Here is a 24,958-nt window from a genome sequence, read left to right on the forward strand (position 1 = left end):
CTTGTGCGCCGCATGAATGCACTTCACTGTACAGATCTAACAGTAGTGTAGGCAGTATCGTAATGCTCATAGTTGGATGGGGCTATGTGATAGTGAAATTAGTGAAGACGTGCAAAGAGTTGAAGTATATGGGAATTATCTGTCTTTCTTCATTAACTTAGCTGAGGCTTTTGTCGGTGCATAATAGCTCAACAATACGAAGGAGTTCAGTTCAGAACTCGGTGGTAGGAGGATGCATTTGTATACTAGATTTGTGGTATGTGAATGTATGGTTCGTGTTCATGTACTAGATTTGCTTTTTACTCCTCTAACCCACTTCACTCTTTTCTCATCTTGAAAACTGAAATTGTGACGGTGACAGGAGTTGTTTTCACTTTTCAGCCGTTGCAGATTAACCAACGATCCTGCTCAAGAGCCGAGTGGTTGTCCCTGCTGCGTCTGCATGCCGCTGCAATACTCTGCACTGCTCATAAAATTGCCCAGAAATTTGAGCAACACATGTTACATCTTGGATGGCATGAGAGGATGCCCAACCAAGAAAGGCCAACTTGTTTATCTGCAATTCAGGGACTTAATTGTGGTCTGCATTGAATCGCAGCACTGCAAGAACAACAATTGCCCACTGCAATGCTTCACCTGCTTTCTCCTGCAGCCATTTACTCTCCTCAGCTTGAACGCATTGGCCTCACATGACAGGAACAGTCTTCTCCCCCTAAATGAATACCGTTATTTATTGACCTGTTCATCTGCTTTACCACTCCTAGCTGCAATTTGTCTTCAGATACGGATTGCAAATAATGTTTCTCACCAATTGCATCCTGACACTTGAGCTATTTCTGGTGACTCGTGACCATTGCCTCTTGCTGGTTTCTTCTTTTCCTTTCTTGCCACCGCCTGCTGGTTTCTTCTAGAACCGGTACTGCGTTTCTTTTCTTTCAGTGCGTAGACGCAGGAGGAGTTTTCGTGTACACCTACCTCCCCACGTTTGGAAGGCTATTGATGCGCCGCTTCTGCACATCCCTCTCAAGCTTCTTCTTTTTTTTTGAAAAAGAAGGGAAGACAAAAAAAGAGTTTATAGGAAGGTGTTCAATGTCGCAAGCTGATCATGTGTTGCTGTGACCAGTGTTGGGACTTTGGGCCATGCGGTGCCGGCCCAGCACGAGGCACGGCATCGCGCCGCACTCGCTAGGCATGGCCAGCATGCCGTGCTGTATCGTGCCAGTACGAGACAACTCCGGTGAGGCTCAAGTATAACCCTTAGCACACCGGGCCGCTGTCATACCGTGCCAGCCTGAGCATGACCTGACATGAACTCATGCATACGAAGGTGATGCTGTTAGTCATCATCATCCTCGTCAAGCCATCATGTGCTCCAGATCTGCTTTGAAAGTTGTCCCGAGAGGCATGAGATTACTCGGTCGGGGCGAAGAGCAAAGGCGCGGAGCTCCATTGTGTGGAGACTAGAGAGCAAGGATGAGGAGCGACATCGGCGTGTGAATTGGTGGTGTGTTGCGGGGCGGAGTCGGTTGGTTGGGTGATACATAAACGTGGATGCACTTCGATCAGGATATTTAATTTCTGATTGTTATGTCGTAGGTTCCACAAGATATCGATCGTTGGATGTGTGATATCTTGTTGTCGCTATAGATGAAAATGGATAAGAACGGTCGGGAAAATTCCCTAACTGTTTTCACTTTCATATTTCTCAGCCGGACGAAAACGGAAATGGGATAGATAGGAACGGGAAAGGTCGGGACATAATCAGAGGGTCAAAAACGAACCAATTCAATCGAAAAAATGCTAGTATCAGTCAGGATTCAAACACAAAACGAAAACACTAACCCACAGAACCATCAAGATATATCAACATGTATAGGTTTAACATGATCTTCAGATAGCACCAAACTAATGAGTTTAACGAACTAATCCAATCGACAAGTCACATGAAAGGAAAAAATATCATATGATTTTTTAATTCTCATGACATATCATTTTTCATCAATACTTGATAAAGAAAAATAAATAATTGTTGAGAAAAAACTTAACAAAAAGAATAGAAAAAGAAAAGAAACTATATTGAAGCGTTTTCTCCTACTTGCTATCCTTTTTGCCAAGAGCTCAATAGGCTATCCTCACATTTGCAACAGCAGAGCCTGCTGAGAGCAATGAGCAGCCAGACTAGTAGGGATGAGGCACTGGGTCAGTGGGCTGCGATGTTAGGCTACTAAAAATGGTATAAAAACGGATATTCTGGATTTTTTTTGGAAAACAAAAACGGACTAAAAATGTCTCAACCGTTTCCTTTCCCGTTCCACAAAGCTTGTCCCGTTTCTGTCATGTTTCAGTTTTTATCCGCAAATACGAAACGATCCGGAAAAACGAGAAACGGTTGCCGAACCAGACAAGATTTCTATATACCATTTTTATTTCTAGATCTCACCCTTCCAATAAGCTACGGTAGCTTATAGGTATAATATTTTAAAATAAAAATATGTATTTTTACAAATATTAAAAAATAAAAATATATAAATAAAAAAATTTAAGCTATGGCGTGAGGAGAACGAAGCCTCATGGGCCGTGACAGCCCAGGCATGGCCCAAACAGTCGGTCACGCTGTGACGCCCAACGGGCCATAGTTCTCGGCACGCTACGGCACAGTGCTTCATGCTGTGCCAGCCCGGCCCACTATCAACTCGTGCTGTGTCATGCATGGGCTGTGCTTTGGGCTGTCCGGAATGGGCACGGCCCAAACCCAGCTCTACGATGGAAGGAGCCCGGTCGGAGGGTAGGAGAAGAGAAAAATGTGGGCAGGAAAAAAAGGCAACGCTATAGCGGGTACCTGCACTGAAGAAAGTCAGAAACTGATACGAACTCTGATGCGATGTCTCAGCTGGTCGCTGTCATGAGACAACTCGATTTACAACCACTGTTTGACTTCAGTCTTTGTGTGTTTACAGGTACTGAAGTTTACATTACTCGGAAAGTATGTGAGCTGATTCTGCATGCTGAAGTTGACATTACTTGGCGCGCGTATTGATGGTGTCAACATTACTTGGATCAAGAAAAACACTCGGCTGAACGCGGTAGTTAGTTACATTTTTAGCCTCGCTAGAAGTTGCAAATCTATCGACTGTAAGTTGCAGCTGTTTTGCGTTTTGAAGCATGGAGAGAACGGCAAGCCAAGCCAAACAAACCCACAGGCAGCTCATCAGACAAAAGCATGTCAAGAACAGCTCATAATTCATATATTTTGATTTGTGTACAATTTCTGTCATCAGTAATCTGGAAAACTGAAAGTCAAACAGGAATGATGCACTAGATTATGATATACTATTTATGACACAGGTGGTTCTGCAGGCTGGATGCCTTTTTATTCTGTCCCAATTATCAATCCATCCTTGAAAATATGGTCCTCTTGATTTCTTCTCTTGAACTGATCCCAACACAATTATATCATCGGATAATTGGAGTTCTGTAACTTGAATGTCAAATGTACTTACATCCAATGGGCTGTTACTGTACCATACCATCAGTCACCAGTTCCTGCAAACCGCACTTTAGCCTCTCAGCAGCAAGCCGTGTGTCTTCCTCCTTCAACCCTCCGAAGGAGACACGGATGTATCCAGGGCCGCCACTGGCACTCCCAGGGATAACAGCGACTCCGTGCTTGTTTGCAAGCCATCTGACAACTTCAAAATCATCTGAATTGTTGTCCGGTAGCTTTGCCCAGAGGTAAATTGCACCCTCCCCGCCCTTGACAGAATCCTCACCAAGCGGGGACAATGCCTCCACAAGCAACTCACGGTTTTTCACTAAATCTTTCACCCTTTCTTTGATCCACTCTGGACCAGCCTCTAACGAGTAGAGCGCCAGGTATTGCCCGACGATAGAAGCACAGATAGGTATGTTATCTTGCACTTTGAGGAGCTGATCATGGAAACCATCAGCGTCATTTGGATGTGCAATCTGCAGGCGACACCTCACGTATGACTAACTGGCACAGTAGCAGTTTAAGTTCAAGTGGGAAATGTATGAAGCTGAAAACAAATATTGACTCCTAATACCAGCAATAATAAAGCACAAATTGAAGATAAACGAAGAGCACGATGGACTTACGTATCCTACACGCCACCCCATCATTCCATAAGCCTTCGAGAATGAGAAGAGGTTGACTATGTGATTATCTTCTAAGCAGTAGTGCTCCATTCCATCATACATAAAGTATCTGCAAAGCACCCACCAATTTCAAAACTGAGTTCAAGATCAAGTCGTACAAAGGTCAAAGACTATATATCACAACTGTTACAACAGCAAGCAGAATTAAGTTACAGAAATTAAAAGATCAGCCACTTTATGTGTTCCATTAATATTGTAGAAGATAACAAATTAATAAGTGTTTGGAGCCCATTCTTTATTCTACCATTTCAAATATGAATGGTTACACACAGCTGCAAGACATAGGTCTTATTTGGCACAGTTGAAACTTATGTCCTTTTGCTGAAAGTTGCTTATGACTTTCGGCTTTTGACTGTTAGTTTTTACGAAAAAAATTTAGGTTCTCAGCATACCAAAAGCCCGAAAAGTTACTCTCAGCCAACTTATCAATTTTTAGTTCATTTCATCAGAAGTCAGCTTTTCAACTTTTTAAAAGCTAATAATAAACCAACCTGTTTATTTCAGCTTTTGGTTTCTGAGAAGCAGAAGCCAGTAATAAGTTGAAACAAACAGGGCCATAGCTTATCTAAAAACGAATTGGTTTCTGTAAGTTGAAAGGGAAAAATCCTTAATTACCGGTGTCGATCAGTCCTTAATTACAAATAGCGCTGAACTCGAGAATACCGGTGTGGATCAGTCCACCCTGATCGTTCTAATAGAAAACCATAGTTCCGAATGTGATCTCCGATCTGGCCAGAGGCGATACGTAGACGATCTCTGTCGACTCGAAGTGGTCGTAGAAGCTGGTGTCGGAGAATCCGGTGCAGACATGCACTCGAGACATAATCGATCCTAAAGAGTAGAAAAAGGCCCCTACCTAGTGCACTAATTATCAAAGATTTGTTCTCGACAATATGTCCGTAAAGAATAGGGTTACCTTCGTTGATTAGGGATCGAGTAATAACCGAGAGACACGATGTAGACAGATTCGGACCTTCGATTGGAGTAACACCCTACGTCCTGTATAGATGTTGATGTATATGTATTCTCTCGAGTACAAGCAATTGAACTAGACCTACTACTCGGATCTAAACTAAACTAAACTAAAGATGAAGTCGTCGAGTATCTCCTATGATCTTAATGCTTATATCGAGATGTGTATGCCTTGAGTTGTCCTCCGAAGGTCTGGGTCCCCGCCTTATATAGGGCTATGTACCATCTTCTATCCAGCCGTAATCGATAGAGAGTTATTCACCTTGTTCGTCAAGACAAAACAGATAGATCTAGTCAAGATATTAGTCGTACTCGAGTTAGGTAACCAATCAAGACATTCCTAGCATACTCCTAGATTTCCAGGCGTATTAGGTACCGCAGATTCGGTTCCACAATATTCTGAGTTGTTAAGTATGTGCACGGTGTACCTGTCCGTATACAGTGTATTCCATATACGTATATACCCTATAGTTAGATATTCGACAGTAACCTCCTAACTCTGCTCAGGAGGAAAGGTTTCCACAAGTACCTACTCGAGTATTGCCAAGTCTAAACCTGCTCGAATAAAGTGGATTAGACTTGTCGTCGAAAGAACTGAGCAGAAACGGATCCTGTTCTGGGTTTCAAGTGGAAACGCATTTGGGTCGAGCGTGCTACTATTAACCGCACTCAAGACTCTAAAAATGACTAAAACTCGACTAATCGACACCCGACTCTAAGTAGAGTTAAAAGAAACTTTGAAATTTGAACCCTTGGGTATGGGAGCCTTTAATGCGCGCAGACAGGTGTGCAGAGATTCGCCCAACGCCATCATCCCGCCTTTCACGCCGATCAAGGTGACATAGAGACGAGAGTGGTTATAAAAAAGGCGATAAGCTTTAGGCTATTTAACCATACAAACCTGGACTGTAGCAATTCTTCATCGCTCTCACCGCCAGCCTTCTCATACAAGCTTCCATCTTTCTGCCACAAAGAAAACTTAGATCCATGGATCCCGGTTCTCTTGCAAAGACCACTGCTCCTACATCGCTAGAGAAAAAGTGCGACGCAAAGACCGTTGGCGCCTCACCCGAGCAGCTGAACAAGATGAGGGTCCTGACTGAAGCCTAGACGATTTTGTCAATGCAAGAATAAGGCTAAATGAGCTTTCACGCGCTAGCAAATTGGAGACCGGCATTGGGTGAGGAATTCCCTTCTTGTCAGTTTGACCACGAGATTGTGATTTTTGAATCATTTTTCCATTACAGATTCAATGTTCCCCCTTCTAAGTTCCTTCGTTCTGTACTCGATTTCTACGAAATTGAGCTCCACCATTTGAATCCGAACTCAACAACTATGTTGAGTGTTTTTGTCGATCTATGTGAAGCTTTTCTTGGTATCGAGCCGAGTCTGAATTTGTTCTAGTATTTTTATCATCTGAAAAGGAACAATGAGAACAAGTGTGTCGGAGGTTGCGGCTTCCAGCTACGGGTTGGAATAAAGAATTCCTATATCCCAGTTGTGTTGATCTCCTCCTGACAGAAAGATTGAAAAAATCATTGATTCTATGTCTCTAATCCACTCCCCCTTAGTCTATAGAGGCTTCTTTCCCCTACAAAATTCATCCTGATCAAAGAAGCATCGCGAATCCAACCACACCGCCTACTACAGCACGAAGATTGGTGAACTCAGGCAGAGTGGTTTAACCGGGTGGCACATGGCCAAAGATTTCATTAGTCGAAGGTTGAGTCATTTGAAAGCGCAGGATCACTTTGCCTGGAAGTATTCTGGAGACAAGGGTAGCTCCAAGAACGCGATCAGAGGTAAGATTTATATAGCAATTTGTTGCTTCTGTTATCGCAGTTAAGCTCTTTCGAATGACTTTTTCTTTCTTTTTATAACTCTGTCTTCTCCAGACATTGCTGCTTGATTGGACAAACTCTTCTCTGAAGAAGCACAATAATGCTCTGTACAACTCTACTCTCTCGCGAACCCTCGACTAGAGGTGGGGTTCCATCAAGTAAAAAATTAGCACAAATTGTTCATTGTTCAACATGATTCGACTTTTTGATTTCAAATCCTAGTCTTTCACCAAGAGCACATCTTCACGACTGAGTTCCTTGATCTTAATGGCACTTCCTCTTCTGTCGCCGACGACAAGGGGAAAACACCAGTCGATCGAGGGGTCGAAGAGTCTCTTCGATCCAAGAGATTGTCTATACTATATGATCCGGTGCCCGTTAAGCGCACGCAGAGAAGAAGCCAACTGGTACTGACATCGAGTGTTAGGTGATTATTTAGTCACTACTCTGGCTATCGAGCACTTGCACATAAACGCTTGGTCTGTATGGATGGCCTTTCTACACAAGACAACCGGAACCACTCCTTGATCGTCTCCTTGAGTGACTGACACGTCTGATGACTCGGTAAGAAAGGTAACTTTTATCGAGTTGCCCCCCCCCCCCCGCCCCTTCACATTGATCATTCTTCTAAGCATTGGCTCGGTGAGTCTAGAATGATGATGAATTATTATAGGCTAGTTTCCTACAGGCAACGACAACTTTGGCTTCATTGGACCCCTAGACCTTACCTTCAGCACAATCGATCGAAACTGACAGTATGATGCAGAGGAAAGTAATAATCAAGAGGAAGAAGTTGAGTGTTTTTGCCTGCATCCTAGTCGCCACAAGGTTAGATCTGATTATTTGTCTTGGTTTGCAATCTTCCTTCCTGTTTCTTAGCCAGTCGATGGCAGGTTGCCATGCCCGGAGAAATCGAAGGAGAAAGAAACAAGTGACCCAAACCAACCAGTTCCGGTTTCCTCTGACGCGCCACTTCCGCCTCCTCGAGTAGAGCAAGCTTCTACAGACACGCCCGAGGGAAGCTTGGAGCCTACTGCAACCACAACCCTTGGACCAACCGTTGATCCTTAGGCAGTGATAGAGGCTCACATAGCAGCTGCCAAGGCTAATACATGACGATCGACCATTTTGTTCATCAAAGAGCCCTCGAGGACAAGGATAAGGAGCTAGCCGTTCACCATGAGAGGATTAAATGTTAGTTTTACCCGCAGGTCACTAATATGTGATTCGAGCATCGGTCAACTAGTGATAATTGCCTTTGTTTACTTTCTCAGAACTCGAAGCTAACCTGAAAATCCAACTCCAAGCTATTGCTAAGTCAATAAAGGTCCACAGGAAGGATGCTGATTAGCGAGAAGAACTCAGAGGTGACTTGAAGGAAGCCGAAGCTAAGCGGGATGCAAAGGCTAATGCTTTGAAGAAGGCAAAAAGTGATCGAGATGCCATGGCTGCCAATCGGGACACTGCGGTTACAACGCTTCAAAAGCTGAGAGAACAGACCCTTGACCGCAGGAACCAGACGGCCTCCATAAGCACCGGGATAATGCTTGGTCTTCTCAAGAGCTACAACTCCGACCTCAACACATCAGTAGTGACAGAGGGGTTCATGTGTTCAACAGAGGAAGCAGCAGACATTATTCAGAGTATCGAGTCTTATATTCTTACCTTCGTTGAGTCTTTAGCACTTAGCCTACCTGACAAAGAGAGCGAGGGTAGCCTTTCTAACTGACTTGACTCGAAATATTTGAAACTTGTTTCGTGACTTGGGGATATCTGTAAACATTACTGATATTTTGCCTGCCTAATATGTTATTGCTTGCTATTTCCTTATCAATGAAATAGAGTTAGCACTAGTAGATGCATTTAGGAGTTTGTCAACCTCCTAGATAGCTTGCTTCCTACCATTTGCCGATCTTCACGGTTTCTGCACCAGGGGTTTGGCGTTAGGTTTCATAGCTAGTCGATGCTCAATCACCTCTCTAGAGACTCCGGACATCTCGGACAGTTACCATGTAAACACATCTTGATTCGTCCAGAGGAAAGTGATGAGTTCGAGTTCCTATTTGGGATTAAGGCCGACCACTATCTTGATTGTCTTGGCTAGTTTAAACGGGTCGAGAGTTATTGCCTTGACACCACTATCAATCTTCTTGTTCTTGGTACCGTCGTTGTAATCTCCCTTGACGGCTTCGTCGGACTTGAAAGTGTCAGTAAGACTTACGAGCTTGGAGTCCTTGACCTTAATGACGGCTTGATGCTTCTGGCGCTTGGATTCCACACCTTTAGAAGTGATTTCCACTTGACAAAAGTGTTCAACCATATCCAGTCTCTGCTTGTCACATTTGACTGCTGCATGTTGATCTCCTTTGACCGTTATGACCCCTTTAGGACCAGGTATTTTGAGCGTTTGGTATGCATCACATTATATGCCGTCTCGAAGTCTGCAACATCGAAAGTTAGCTTCTCTGTGCGGAAGTTGTCAGATGCACCGAATGTGACTGGCAACTCAATCTGACCAAGGGGCATGGTCGATGAATTAGGAGTTATGTCATAGGGAGTTATGCCGTAGAAGGGTTCAACTCCTTTCTTGAGCTCCGACCTTTTGATCCCTATCTTGTCTAAGGTCTTAGCAAAGAATAGGCTAAACGAACTACCCCCGTCGACCAATGTTCAAGAAACTTTGATGATGATGATATTCGGCTGGACCACAACCGGATAGCGACCAGAGTGTGAAATCACGGCCGACTTGATTAAAGTTAATCGGAACTTCTGACCATTTGAGGTATTGAGTAGGCCCAGTTAGAGCTAAGTTATAACCTCTCGTTCGACCGCCTTGTACTGCCTCTTGGACTTATACGCGGCGGATCCTTTGAAGATGTGTGCCAAACTTTGATCGACCTCGTGGAATTCGGGCTCATCACCTTTAGCGTCTGAATTGGCCTGTTTGCTGTGATACTCAACAACGACGACCATGAGCTTATCTTTAAGCTTCTTTTTAATGATGTTGCATTCTTCGAAGTCGTGTTGGCTGGTCCGATGGACAGGACACCACTTTCCACCACCTTAGCTCAGGTCTTTGTTATCCCTAGTGTTGCGCGACTTGCTCCTATCGACCACAGCTACAGTCATGTCTGGACCTTTGCACTTGTCACTAGGTTTATTCTTCTTACCCTCATTTTTCGAGGGCTCAGGCTTGTCCTTGCTAGATTGAGGATTCTTAGTGCGTACCTGGGCTCGGCATGTTTTGCGTACTTGTCGATCAACTCGAAAAGCTCCTTAACCATATGAATCTTCCGGATTGCCAACTTCTCGACTGGATCCATGTCTTTAACACCTCGCTTGAAGGCAATGATGACTGTCTAGTCGGATATGTCCGGAATCGTATTACGTCTGTCATTGAACCTGCGAATGAAGTCTCGAAGGGATTCATCCATACCCTGAGTTAGTTGATGAAGATCGTCTTCCGTCCCTGGGCGCTCGAACGTACCCTGGAAGTTTGCAATGAATTGAGCCTTCAGCTCGGCCCATAAACGAATCGAGTTGGGTGGCAGATTAAGCAACCAGGACCTCGCAAGCTCATCGAGGGCGGTTAATTGATAATTGGCCATCACCCTGTTGTCACCGCCGTCTACATGAATAACAGTGATATAGATATGTAACCACTCGTTAGGGTTGAACTTCCCATCGTACTTTTGGATCAGTCCCGCATTGAACTTCTCGGTCCACCGTATCGATCGAAGCTCATGTACGAAAGCTTCATAGCCCCCATCGAATTCTTCAAGAGGAGGTAGGAGCGAATTATCTGTCCCTTCAAATGGGGGGTCGCATCGATCGTTCTATCCTGGAGATCTGTGTTTGTTGTAACATCGATCATCCTCACGGCGTTCTTCGCGACAGTTGTCTCACTCTCCGTAGATCGTGCCGATCGTGAGGAATACGATTCATTAAGTCTTCCTAATTCTTATGCCAATGGAGGGGGTAGTTGCAGTTCGACCTGCAAGGCTGTACTCGAGGTCAACCTCCCGAGCTTCCTGCTTGCGACCCTCCACTCGAGAGCGTTCGTGTCCATGGCTCCTTGAACCAACACCTTGCCAGCCGTGGTGCCTAGAGTCGCTAGGATTGTTTACTCGAGCAGCTTGGATCTGAGCCGTATCGAATAAAGTCTCGACCTGGTTAACCATAGAGATTAAGGGATTCATCGGATCCAACCCAAGAAGGGATCTTAGAATCAGATGAGTTCCCTGGACATTAGCCTTTGGAGTACTAAAAACATCACTACCGAGGCTTGGTTGCGGTCGAGTCGATGAAGCCCCGTGATGGCTGTCCTAAGGGAGTTTGTTCCTCGATTTTGAGACCACTGCTGGTGGAGGCGTGCCCACCGGGAGTTGTCGTTGAAGGCCTGGAGGCACCTGATCTCCTGCAGTCCGTCAACGAAGGGTTGTGTCAGGGGCATGCAAGGCCCCAGCCGCAGACGTCTCTGGTGGTATATTTCTGGCAACGTCGTTACTGTGGACGGCGGCTACTCTTGCTGGATCCTCAGGAATTCCACATCATCGTTTACCATAGCGTTTAGATCTTCTGTGGTTGGGTCTGGGGGTGCGCCAGCGACTCCTCCGGCCATGAACATTAATCGATTTGTTCGACTGCTCTGGCTGTCGATGGAATCGTTGTTGCCACTCTCGTGACTTTCACCGTCGTTGTTGGTGTCCATGAATTGTAGAACATTGGGCTCCATGGGATCCCACTCGAGGTGTCCCACCTCGCAGTATGTGTTCAATGGGCTAGACTCAAGAATACCGGTGTGGATCAGTCCACCCTGATTGTCCCAACAGAAAACCATAGTTCCGAATGTGATCTTCGATCCGGCCAGAGGTGATGCGTAGACGACCTCCGTCGACTCGAAGTGGTCGTAGAAGCCGACGTTGGAGAATCCGGTGCAGACGTGCACTCAAGACATAATAGATCCTAAAGAGCAGAAGAAGGCCCCTACCTAACGCGCTAGTTGTCGAAGATTCGTTCCCGACAATGTGTCCGTAAAGAACGGGGTTACCTTCGTTGATCAGGGATCGAGTAAGAAACGAGGGACACGATGTAGACAGGTTCAGGCTTCCGATTGGAGTAACACACTACATCTTGTATGGATGTTGATGTATACGTACTCTCTCGAGTACAAGCAATGGAGCTAGACCTATTACAAAGAGTAGATCGAATCTAAACTATGAAGTCGCTGAGTATCTCCTATGATCTTGATGCTCGCGATGTGATGTGTATGCCTTGAGTTGTCCTCCAGGGGTCTGGGTCCCCCTGCCTTATATAGGGCTGATGAACTGCCTACTATCCAACCGTAATCGATAGGGAGTCCTTCACCTTGTCCGCCAAGACACAGCAGATAGATCCAGCCGAGATACTAGTCGTACTCGAGTTGGGTAACCAATCGAGACCTTCCTAGTATATACCTTCTAAATTTTCAAGCGTATTAGATACTGTTGATTCAGTTCCACAGCATCCGGAGTTGTTAAGTATGCGCGTGCCGTATACAGCGTATTCTTTATGTGTATACATCCCATAGTTAGATATTCGACAGCTTACTTTCTACATCAACAGAGTTGAGGGCTAAAGGGCATTTCAAAATGCTGAGTTGAAATATGGACAAGATGACTTATCCCAAACTGAAGAAACCAAGCACAAGATAACTGCATTTGACGGACCCTTGCACAACATAGACTCCAAAACAGGAGACGCATGATGTTACAGTTTTCCTTCTCCAAGCAGGTATAGACAGTTCAACACGACCTTTACACAGATCCTTTAACGATATAGTGAATGCTTAATTAAATATGCATTTTTGTGTGTGGCCATTGGTGAATGGTATTTCCTTGATTCTGCTTTCCTTCTAGAAAAATGTAAAAAGGCTTAGTCTGCAGACAAACTAGATGTATTCTAGAACTCCTCTTTGTATAAACTATTATTTTTTTAGATGATTTGTATAAGCTATTAGAGTAGATATAGTTTGGACTTCAGCTTCAAGAAGTAGGGAGTAGTCATTTAGTTGCTTACAATGATCTGTCCCTTTTGAACTCTAACCATAATTTAAGGTCCTTTTTAGTTCTCTCTCGTAATACATACCACAACAGGTTATAGAATTGCACGTGAACTATCAGTACAAACTTACTCATAGGTATTGTCAACCAAAAGCCATGCACCAGCTTTTTTGCACAGGTCCGAAATTCTCTGCAATGACAATGCAATATTAGGAAATACTCAACATTGATTCCAAGCACAAGTGTGTGGAGAGAGATGACCTCAAGCATAGGCCTGGGAATAAAAGCTCCGGAAGGGTTCCCCGGATTTACAACAGTAACAACTTTAGGGATAGGGTCATGTTCTTTCAAAACCTTCTCCAACCAATCTGCATTTTCAGACATAATATATGGTTCGAACATTAAATATTTTCAATTATAGCCAGTACATAATTTCTTAGACCATATGCATAGGTATCACATTTTTACAAAAACATATTTCTCTGTTCTCTCATCGGCTAAAAGATAACTTAGTGTGATAGAAATCTAACATGTACCAGTGAAGCAGCTGTTATCAGAAGCACTAAATACAGAAATTTTATGGGGTACACTTTACAGCTCTTAGCACTCAAATGAAGAGTAGAGAGCCATCTTACCAACATCAGGATGAAGTGTCTTGGGATCACTCGCACCAACTAATATGTCAGTCACACCTGTCATCTGGAATGACATGTAGGCATTGAAGTAATATGGTGCAAACATGACGACGGAATCACCAGCATCACAAAGGGTGAGGACCAAGTTCACAAAAGCCTAAAAAGAAAATTAATGTAAGAAACCACCTGATTAGCCCAACCTAGTTGGGAGACAGATTTAGGTCTAGCAGTCAAACAGGAAAGGAAGAGTGTGCCCCGTAGAATGAACACGCAGAAGCGAATTGGGAAACCTAGCCTGTAGTTTGACAACTATGCAAGGCAAACGTGGCAGGGGCATGGGGCATACAACATATAATAAACCGGATGGAAGTATTTTCTTTTACCTGATTTGCACCTGCAGTGACCATAACTGATGACTTAGTAAGCTTATTCTCTCTGCGTAGCTGCAAAAATACAGTAAATATCAGAAAAGATATGTGAGTTGCCCACAATCTGAAAGAAGCAAAGAAGTCAAGGACCATGTTAATATAATACGGCATGAGTTTTATAACATTGGTGCTACTAGCCTACTACAAAGTTAAAGAAAGCTTAGCACAACAGCAATAAACAATGGAATAAATTCTGAAGATAACTCTACACTGTGGAACATTTAGTCTAATGGTATAACACGCATCCAAATGATCTCATGATTTTGTTAGCACTCAATTGTTAGACAAACTATATTACACTTTACAGCTCTTAGCTCCATGATTTTCCGTTCCAGATTTTCAGAGGACTCACCTAAATGAATGGTGTTTCTCAATTGATGAATAAAGAGTTTTATGAACTTGTTGCATATTGAGAAAATTAGATGCTTCTGCAGAACATGACTTTACAATGAGAGAATGAAAATAGTCTTTGAGGCCTATTATTTGACAAAATTATTTTCTGAAACATTGCATCAGTCACTTGTGATTGCTGATACAACTCTTATTGTTGAGATCAAATATCTCTAGCAAACTAGTTGATATGGTACTGGGTTAGAAGCAATGGGCTAATGGCAACGTGGTAAGACTTAATAGCATGGTCCCCTTGGTCCAATGTAAGGGGAAATATAATAAGTTTCCCATAAATAAAAGGAGTACCTTTTCAAGAAGTGCTTCTCGAAGTTCAGGAAGTCCATCATCAGAACCATATCTACTGACTGATGGTTCCCAGATGAATTCTTTGACCTTATTCAGAGCTGACTCAGGAGGTTGCCAGTAAACAACTCCCTGCGTTCAGGATTTATAAAAGTTTCAGGAACTAACAACTAAAATTCATGTAATGCAATACATAGGCTGGAAACTCTTTTCCATTATCTAAAAATGTAATGCAACACATGAAACATAGCAAGTTTACCATACTGAATTGCATTACGATTTGAACAATTTACAGAAACAACAATAAGAGGGCAAGTTGCAATACGGATGATCGCTTCCAGTCAGCACCTACTGTTTCCAGTTAACTTTCATTTTACAAGCAAATGCAATAATAAAAATGCTTGTGACATTGATCTTACATCTCCCAAACAACACATAAACTCATTGCACAGGCCAATCGAGAATTATGGGCAAATACCTGCGCAAGCGACATCACGTCCGTGGCCCCTCGAAGCAGTTCTTGTATCTGAAAAAGGATATGGTCATCAGAAAGAACTCACCAAAGAAAACCAAGAAACTACAAATGAAGATGCGATTTTGACGAGGTAGGATCAATCCATTACCTTCACCATGACCGGCGCGTCCGTCTCCACCGCCCTCCTCGCCAGCTTCGCGAAGCTACCCATGTCTCCTCCTCGTCTTCGTCTTCTCGAGCCTGCAGCTCTCCGAGGACCAAGAACTGGAGAGATTTTGGGGAACACGATCGGAGTCAGAGATCCAAGGAGACCAACAAAAGAACAGCAGCAAGTCCAAGAAACCGTGGAAGAAGAGAAGAAGAAGGGGAGAGGTTAAAGAATTCCCCCGAGACAACTATCTCTGGGGGTCACCCACTGATCCCGAGCTCCCTCACCAAACCTCTTCCCCCACTCCCACAAGTCTCCTGCCCGAACAAGGACACATGAAGACAGGGAAAAAAACTGAAAGATTCGAGGTTTTTTAACCTCTACTTCATTTCATTGTTCTTTTTAATCTTTTTATTGGTCTCTTTATCTGATCTTTTTGCTTACGTTACGGGAGAGGAGGGGGCGCCGCGGAATCGGACGATAAAAGCGTTCAATGGGAAGAAGGATAGAAAGGAGGAGCTTTACGGTAAAAAGGAGGAGCATTTTTAGGCGGTGTTTGGCTCTGAACTCCCCTGCGGATCCCGTGGAGCTATGCCAAACACTTCCAACTCCACAAACTAACAGAGCAGATTAGCCTACAGCGGAGGGAAAAAATGATCTATGATGGAATTGATAGGTAGAGCAGCTGAGAGTACTTGGTAGATCCTATTTTTTAATATACTTATGGAGTTACGCGGTTATTATCCGCCAACACCACTGGTTACGCACCTGTACCTCTTTGCTCCCCTTGGCCCTCTCGATCTCTCATCTCCTCTCTATTATGCTTTTCTCAAGTCCACATCAAAGCTCTTGGTCACCGCTGATGGTGAGGTGTGAAAAAGAGATCCCACTGCCTTCCTCCACCACCCGACCTCCTCCATCTCAACCCTGATATCCTCCGCCATCCATTGTCTTTTATCTCGGGCGACGACCTACATACACACGGGATGCCTTGAGTAGGCCGCGCCACTCCTTGAGGAGACGGTCATCAATCAGTGAAGTGGCCCAGAGAATAAACCCTAACCGGTGTTTGCGGACTTCAAGTGATGTCGCATCCCTCCTCCCCATCCCTAATCTATTGTTCAGGGAGCCCTTCAAACAGTGATTGTTTTGTTGTATGAACTTACTATTGTCACTGTCGGAGGGTTAACTCCTGTCGCAGGGATCCTGAGAGACCCCTTTTTAGAGATTCGGTCGGGGAGATGATTCTGAATAAGTTTGCTGGAGAAATAAATGGATATAAATGCGATGGCTAGTGGGGTGGAATGATCTAGTGCAGAATGAAGTAAATGCACTGGGGGTTTAGACAGGTTCGGGCCGCACGGAGGCGTAACACCCTACTCCTGTGTGGATGCTATAAATGTCCTGAGAATGCCTCTCAGGGATGTGCTGGATACAAGAATGTTTGTCTATCCTAGAGCCTGGGGCTCATTGTTCTTCGGTCTGTGTGTATCTATTGGCTTTGGGTGCTCTTGAACTTCTCGATCTTCTCTACTTCCTTAACTTCTTCAACCGTGCAGAGCTTGCCGAGCTTTCAAGACTTCCCAGACTTTTTTTGCTTGTCTTTGTCCGTGCTGCCGGCTGCTTTAAATACCCGCCGGCGGTAGTGTGTCCCGAATGGGAGGGCACGAGTTTCAAGGCACCATAAATGAAAAGGGAGTCATCATAGCCTCTGTGCGAAGTGACAGGGGTTGAAAAGGCGCCCGGTCATCAGTCGTCATGATGGCGCTGGCAACGGGCGCCGTGGAGAGAGCCCACCGGGCAGCCACAGAGCGGTCCGGCGTGCCCGCCCTGTCTTGTTCGCCTGCCACAGCAGCGCGGCAGACAGAAAGTCTCGAGCCTTGCGACGTTATCCCGAGGCGCACCGGATGGCACGGGATGGGACCCATGCATTTAATGTCCCCACGCCCTTCTGCCAGAATATGGCAGGTACTGACACCGAGCGTGGCGGGAGCAGTTGGAGGTGACAGGCCACACGCACTCTTAAATGCGGCATCGGGCCTTTCACCGGCTGACACCTCATCGCTGGACCCCTGTGGGGGCCACTGACGGAGGGGCTTCCTGACTCGTCGGGGAATCGAGTGCCCGGGGATCACTGTTCACCTCCCTGAGCACTCTCTCCCGGGCATGCTTGTACGGATCCTCGGGGAACCAAGTGCTCGAGGGCCACTGCTCGCAGCCCCAAGCACTCTCTCCCGGAACTTCCTTCAGTAGGTTCTCGGGGTACTCGGGTGCCCGGGGGGGCACTGCTCGCGGCCCCGGGCACACCTCTCCCGGTACTTGGCTCTCCTGGTCGTCGGGGGACTTGGGTGCTCGGAGGTCGCTGTTTACCTCCCCGAGCACTTTCTTCCCGGTCACTTAGTCTTCGCAGATCATCGGGGAACCGGGTACTCGGGGACCACTAACTGTGGCCCCGAGCGCTCTTTCCCGGGACTTAGTCTTTTTTACCTTGCGAAGGTGACCCCGCGGGATGGCGCCACGTGACGAATTACTGGCCTGGCCTCAGAATTCTGGGACCCTTGGTTCCTGATTCACCGACAGTCACCATTGTAAATCACATGCACTAACTTCCAATTTACCTGATCAGTTGAACTTGGGATGACAACCATTATGGGATCATGAGGCCTAAGACATTTTATGCATTGAAATTGGTTTTTGGATATACATTTTTCCTGTGCTGGCAGTGAGTAGGAAGAGAACTCGGTGTGTAGTGACTTTGAAGAGGCAGCTCTGAGATGGCTGTAGTAGTATCCATCCTTTGGTTTTTGGGTTTAGTTGTTGGAATAGGACTCTGTAAGGGAAATCAATTTCCGTTTCAAAATCGTAATCCTGCGCCGTAGGCCTGTGGCTATTTAACCATTTGAAATATCTAAGAACAATCTCCATTGCACTCATCTGGTTAGTTGTTTAGTTCTTCTGTTTTTAGTAATGTCATTACAAAAGCTGGTTAGGGAATTAGCTGGTCATTACACATGCAATTGACGCTTGCTGTTTCTTATCATCAAAGAGTTCGAATGACTGAACTGTGCAGAACATGTATTGCATAATCTACCGATTCATCTACTGAAGTGCCAAACATCAAATCTGTAACATCCTGAGTTTTAAACATATTAATTAAGTGTAAATTTCACTTTCAATTAAAACTTTTTTATTAGTTAAGCTAACTAAAGTAAAAAAAAAATGTGTATGTATACCAGTATATATACAATCATATATATATAAACCAATTCAATGCATGGAGTAATTTAGAAATAAACTTGGTGCAATTTGGAATGCTATATATATATATATATATATATATTTATTTATTTATTTATTTATTTATTTATTTATATTGGTTTGAGATTTTTATAGTTCCTTGTGTGTGGAGAATTGAAATTAAATATCTCTCAATTTCAATTCTACTCTTAGTTCCCTTCAGCTAAAATCAAATTGGATTTAAATCCCTTGAATTCGAATCATCTTCCGAAAATCAAGATCCAAGACAAAATCACAATTCAAATATATTTATTTGAATTGACCTAGATCCCAAGTCAAAGCCAAATTCAAATACCTCATTAGAATTTAAAATCAAACTTTTTTTCTTTTTCCATTTTCTCTCATGGGCTCAATCTTCCCTCCCTTCTCTCTTGCTCAGCCCAATCAGCCTGACCCCCTTTCTCCCTTTTCTCCCGCGCGCTTGGCCCACTCGCTCATGCTATCGGCCCAGATCACAACGCATCAGCTTGCCCACCTGCTAGTGCGCCCGCACGAGCGTGGCTATCCACGTGTCAGCCATCGGTCGCTCGACCGCCCGCGCTCTCTCCTCCCTCCTCCACCTCACCGCCATGATGTGCTGGCCGTCATTCCCCTCCAGGAAATATTGTCATGACACCCTCTGCACCCTCGCTCTCTCTCCTCTTTCTCTCTCTCTCTCTACCCTCATAGCACGTCGCCCGAGAATATGTACATGACACAATCTAAAGTTTTTATCGATCCAAAAAATAGTAGCAAGATATGCAAACTTCAAAAGTACATTTATAGGCTAAAGTAAGTATCTCGGAGTTGAAGCCATTATTTTGATGAAGTAGTCAAAGAGTTTGGCTTTATAAAAATGAAGAAGGCAAGGAACGATTTTTGTTGTTTATACTATTGCAATTGGTCCATTTATCGGGAACGAAGAACGCTAAAAAAAGGCACACAGTACAGCTGGAACGATTTTGTTGTTTATAGTATTGCAATTGGCCCATTTATGACATATTCATAAAATTCAAAAGTATGCACACCTTATAATATCTCCAGCCGAGTTGCCACCTAGCTCGGCATCGTTAGATGTAGCGATTTGTGCAAAAACGGGCTCTAGCCGGCTCTCTACCTTGCTCGCTATTTTCATCAGCTCTCCATCCCCTTCTCGTCGCTCGCCAAATCAAGCGAGAAAAACAAGCTCACCAAATCATTCAAAGAGAGAGAAAGGGAGCCAGAGAGGGAGGTCAGCCAAGGAGGAAGACTGGCCAGCGAAGGGGTCTCTCGGCGATGGCCCTTCAGGCTAGCAGTCAGCTAGCCGACAGCGTAAGCGGGGCGGTGACAGTGGGAAGGCAAGATCCGAGGAGCTACTCCTCGGCCGGGCAGCAGTCTCGTCGGCGACGACTCAAGAACGGTGAGGTGCCCGAGTGTGGCTGAGCGGTGACGACAACAAGGTTGGATGCGATGTTGCGGTGGTGCTCGAGAGTAGCAGGGGAGAGATAGGAGGAGGATAGGAGCCAGAGATGATGGGTTGGTGCCCGGATCGGGCTCACTCAGGGGATTTTGTACTAAAATAGAATATAGGGAGCGAAATTTAGAGAGTCGGCTGGAGCACGTAGAAAATAGAGAGATAATATTTTTGAGAGGCTCCCTATACAAAGATATAAAGAGCAAGATTTAGCAACTCGGCTAGAGATGCTCTTAGTCCTATATTAGACATGTTTAAATAGTTGGCTCTCTCCTGGTCTAAAATGGAAATACATGGAAGAGAGAAAGACTTTGCCTATATATACACGGGCGTGCATTTTTTGCGTGACTTGTGATGAGTGTAGCGCGTATGAGTAGAAATGATAGTCAATCGTGCAATTATTTTTCCCTTTTTATTTTGTTTTAATGTGATTAAATAGGTATTTGAAATCAGAGATAAATATGACATTTTATTCTATCAATTTAATGAGATTGAAACGTCTAACTTGATCATCATTAATTGCTATTTGTGACAGACAGAAACAACCTTTTATAGCTATATAAGAACCCGAGACGTCTTGGTTGTGGCTCTCTATTTTTACCCTTATTCTCATTTTCCCGTTCATCATCTCTCGCGAGAGCTACACAAAACTGTTCTATTGTCAAGCCTTGCCGTCCTCTTCTCTCAGCATGCACCAAGGAGGAGAGTGGGATCTCCAAAACTTATGCCACATAGAGATTTGCATGGGGCGACAATCATGTTTTTCTGTAGCTCTCGGTGCGACCGTTCGATGACTACAATGTCTACTGCGTCCTCGACTTCGACCACTTCCTCGATATCATCAACTTTGACTGCGTTGGAGTAGCTGCTTCCACGACATATATCAGATCACCCTTGTGGAAGCTCATCTTTATCAACCCAACAAGTAAGTTGTGCATATAACATTTGCTGGTTATAGTATTTGCATCTAGTATTATGTAGTTTTCCTCCTAATAAAATATGGATCTAATTTTGTCGCAATTTTCCAACATATAGAAACTTTTTCTCAAACAAAGGTGAAGATTGAGCCTTTCAATAACTTTTGCTAAAGGAATTCCTAAATCCTTGAGTATAGCCGGTAGCCGCTATGAGAAATTGAAATCATTTCCGAGCACTTTAAATAATAGGGATATTTAAGAAGTTGCTATTATTTGATATATATATATATATATATATATATATATATATATATATATATATATATATATATATATATAGTTTCATGATTCACTACCCCTGTCACATTGAGTGGGTCAGGGTGGTAGAAAATAAAGTGCAATAAAAAGGTAGATATGTTTAGAGTGACGGTTCATCTAATGATTAACTTTTTGTAATTTGCATGAAGGCGAGCTATTTACAATTTTGTCGATTATGCTAATTATCATTTGTCTCTTTGTGCACTTTGGTAGAGAACTTGTTTCACATTTCTGCCAATTATGCTGACTATTTGGCGTCTCTGTCCACTTTGGCAGAAAACCTGTTGTGTCATGCTGATGCCTAGTTATCCGTCCGTACTTCAACAAAACGTTCACGAGCCCACCCAATGGCTTCCGCTTTTCGCGGGCTATTAAAGATTAGACATATTACGCCTTCGCGTTGCGTTTGCCCTAAACAAGATAGGGCTCTCCCAAACTTCGAGAAGCCGTAACGCAAACCCGCCCTCTCTCACCTCTCCATTGTCACCAAAAAATATTTCTATAAGGCCTGGTTTAGTATATTTATCTGTATTTAATTTATAGTATGACATGCGGCAATTTTTTATTATATATGATTCTTTTATCTTTAGTATAAATTTTATGATAATTTTTATCATGTGTCATACTATAAATTGACTCGAAGACCTAAATATATGAGATAAAGTCTAGTAGTATTATTTTACTCTCTGTCCCTCAATAGAAATAGCGGTGGAAGTGCCAGGGGTATCGTTCTCTCACGAGGAGAATAGGCTCCTACAGTCCCTCGCCGACCGAGGATCAAAGATGGTCAAATAGGTCAGTCGTGCTGGTTCGGCACGGATCCGGCTCGGCACGTAGGCCCGGATACTATAACGGGCCGTGATGTACCGGCCCGCATGCCGCGCCCTCGGCCCTCGGCATGGCCCGTGAAGCACATTATCGTACCGAGGTCGGCCCGGGCACAGTTACAGCACGACGCGTGCTGTGCCGGGCCGCTAGGTGGGGAGGCGGGCGGCGCGAGGCGGAGACGGGGGCGGGCGGCACGGCGAGGGCGGCTGAGGCAGGGGCGGGGAGGCGGGCGACGCGAGGCGGAGGCGGGGGCTGGCGGCGCGGCGAGGGTGGCCGGGGCAGGGGCGGGGACACGGGCGGCGCAAGGCAGAGGCGGGGACACGGGCGGCGCAAGGCAGAGGCGGGGGCGGGCGACGTGGCCAGGGCGGGGGCGGGGAGGCGAGCGGCGCGAGGCGGAGGCAGGGGCGAGTGGCGCGGCGAGGGCGGCCGGGGCAGGGGCGGGGAGGCGAGCAGCACGAGGCGAAGGTGGGCGGCGCGGGGCGACACAGGGGCAAGCGGCCGGTGCAGGACGAGATAGGTCGTACCCGTGCCGATCCGTCTAATCCAGGCCGTATCGTGCCAGCCCAGAGTGCCGAAGTGTTAGCTCAGGCACGGGCCGTATCGTGCCTCGAATCAACCCAATAAACACGACCCAGTTGATTCCACGACTCCACCGAAGAGTGCATCTAAGCCCTCCTCCACGCCTCCCCTTCTCCGTTGCCAGAGGCCTTGGAGTCCGAGCTCACCGACATGGGCTTAAATATGTTCGACGGCAAGTCCCTCCTAAACCGGGCCACTGCCGCCACTACGTCAAAGCGACTCTCTTACCTCCACAGCCCCATTGCCCAGCCTAGCCCTGCCAACACGCGAGCGCGCCAACGATTTGGCGAAGGATTTCGTCACCTCCGTCTCGCCCGCACCTGGGCGCAAAAATGAACTAATGCGGGCCTAGGCACACGAGCGAGCCAAATCGCAAGGGTCGAACCAAACGCGCGCCTTGGTTGGCTGGGCATGCCTACTTTTGGAGGGACGAGCGTCGTTGAACCAATGGCACCCAACCACTAGGTCCCAAACTTCTACCCCCACCAAGAATTTGTGTAATTGTCCGAGGATAAAATGCGTTATTTAGGATCCATTCTTAATTTGTGGCTCGATTTGGTGGGTGGGAATTGCAGTACTGATTTACAGATGCAATGGGGCAGTGGTCGTAGCCCACAGAGAGAAAAGACCATCGGTAACGTCAGTTGTTTGAAGCAGGTGGTGGCAATCAGGTCTGTTTCAAACGGTGAAACAAATGATGATCTTGTCTGTTCTGCACTTGTTGATTGAGTGTACATTCCCTTGCATCGCTCAGTCAGCGAAGCTACTGCAGGGAATGGCCCAGGCTGTGCCTCGAGACAGGCATGGTCGGGGCCATATATTCAAGGGCAAATGCAAGGAAGAAGAGACTCAGGTCTTTACCCTTGATGAATGGGAGAGGAAAAAGATCATTAGTTCGAAGTCCACAGCGGAAAGCTGCATACAAGATACTAGCCGAGACGAGGAGTTGGCAAGGCAGCTGCAGGAGCAACTAGATGTAGAAGATATCCATGTTAGTTTGATTCCCTATCATAATGTGTTCCTTTCCAGACTTTCAGTAACACCAGTGTTGGACACGTGTCTAAATTTTTTTGCCATGTCAACCCGTGTCGCCGTGTCGGACGCAGTGCAACATGCATCCAACGCATGCGGTTGTGCCCAAGAGTGGGAGAAGTGGAGAGAGACCTGCAGCATCAGAGAAGCCACGCCGGAATAGAGCACGTTGTCACGTACCGGTAGCCTGGCGCACGTCGTCCATCCCATTTCACCGGCCGCCGACTAGATCCGAGCCGCAGGGGAGAAAAGGAGGCGACGACGGAGAAGGAGAGGAGGTGGCGGCAGGGGGAGGCGGTGGGGAGATGAGGAGGTAGTGTTGGCGTGGAAGAAGGAGGTCAGAGGAGTTAGGGCAACAGAGATAAAGTTGAGCCAGAGGAGAAAGGGGACAGCAAATGACGGCCCATTTCAACATTTATTATTTTCTATTTTTCTATTTTCTTTTTTCTTTTTATCCTTGATGAATCTAGTGGATTAAATCAGAAATATGAATCTTTAATTTTATTTCCCCTTCTATTGTATTAAAGAAGAGGTAGATATCTATGTCACACATATCTTTCATGTATATACTTAGGTTTAAAACATAAATAATAATAATAATAATATATATATTAGAAGAATCCTTGAATCCTATATTCTCGAGTTTGCCAACTTAGAGGGTGAGAGTTCGGATGTTGAACGTTTACGGATGAGCATGTTCAGCTTCAGTGGCCCTGACGAAACGGTGGTGGTAGAATAGACTTTTTAGGACGAGGGCACCAGGGCAGGGCAGGGGAAGGTGCCGAGGGCGAGGGCGAGGGCGAGGGCGAGGCCGGGGAAGATTTTAGTCCAATCACAGAATTGTAGGTTTATAAGTTTGTTGTGTGTTCAGTGTACTTCCTTGCTCATGTTCTTCTATCATTTTCCCTAGCCTGATGACTGATGCTAGCTAATGTCAGAATTCAGGAACATTGTTTACACTTTCTAGGAAATTTTGATTTTTTTTCGTAGATGCATGGAATAGACACATGATTTGAACAACAAACTGAAGTTTAAATTTTACATGTCTTGTTAGTCTTCTTTTTGTGAGATGGCTACTAGATACATACATTTGAACTCTTATTGTTTGCTTATCTAATCTGTTTCCTCCTCAATCTGAGATTTTCG

At 45.2% G+C, this 24,958-nt stretch overlaps 2 protein-coding genes across 6 annotated transcripts; one reads left to right on the forward strand and one right to left on the reverse strand.

Moving 5' to 3' along the window:
* Positions 1–3,223: 3,223 nt before the first annotated feature.
* Positions 3,224–15,967, reverse strand: LOC133886291 (aromatic aminotransferase ISS1-like). 5 transcript variants are annotated; one of them, XM_062327009.1, is made up of 11 exons: positions 15,935–15,967; positions 15,678–15,726; positions 15,410–15,525; positions 15,265–15,312; positions 14,790–14,918; positions 14,049–14,108; positions 13,666–13,822; positions 13,292–13,398; positions 13,162–13,220; positions 4,117–4,225; positions 3,224–3,966 (listed from the first exon to the last, which is right to left on the reverse strand). In XM_062327009.1, exons 1-11 carry the CDS (start codon positions 15,950–15,952, stop codon positions 3,514–3,516), a joined length of 1,305 nt encoding a protein of 434 aa, XP_062182993.1. In that variant the 5' UTR covers positions 15,953–15,967; the 3' UTR covers positions 3,224–3,513. The 5 variants fall into 5 exon arrangements, with proteins under 5 accessions (XP_062182993.1, XP_062182256.1, XP_062183638.1 ...); XM_062326272.1 differs by having other exon boundaries at positions 15,854–15,967; XM_062327654.1 differs by lacking the exons at positions 15,678–15,726; positions 15,935–15,967 and adding an exon at positions 15,788–15,934.
* Positions 15,968–22,271: 6,304 nt separating this feature from the next.
* On the forward strand, positions 22,272–23,754 carry LOC133930110 (glycine-rich cell wall structural protein 2-like). The gene is made up of 3 exons (XM_062376812.1): positions 22,272–22,666; positions 23,356–23,451; positions 23,535–23,754. The coding sequence occupies exons 1-3, from the start codon at positions 22,272–22,274 to the stop codon at positions 23,752–23,754; spliced, it is 711 nt and encodes a 236-aa protein (XP_062232796.1).
* Positions 23,755–24,958: the final 1,204 nt, after the last annotated feature.

This window comes from Phragmites australis, chromosome 1 (genome assembly GCF_958298935.1).
Source record: "Phragmites australis chromosome 1, lpPhrAust1.1, whole genome shotgun sequence".
NCBI lineage: Eukaryota > Viridiplantae > Streptophyta > Magnoliopsida > Poales > Poaceae > Phragmites > Phragmites australis.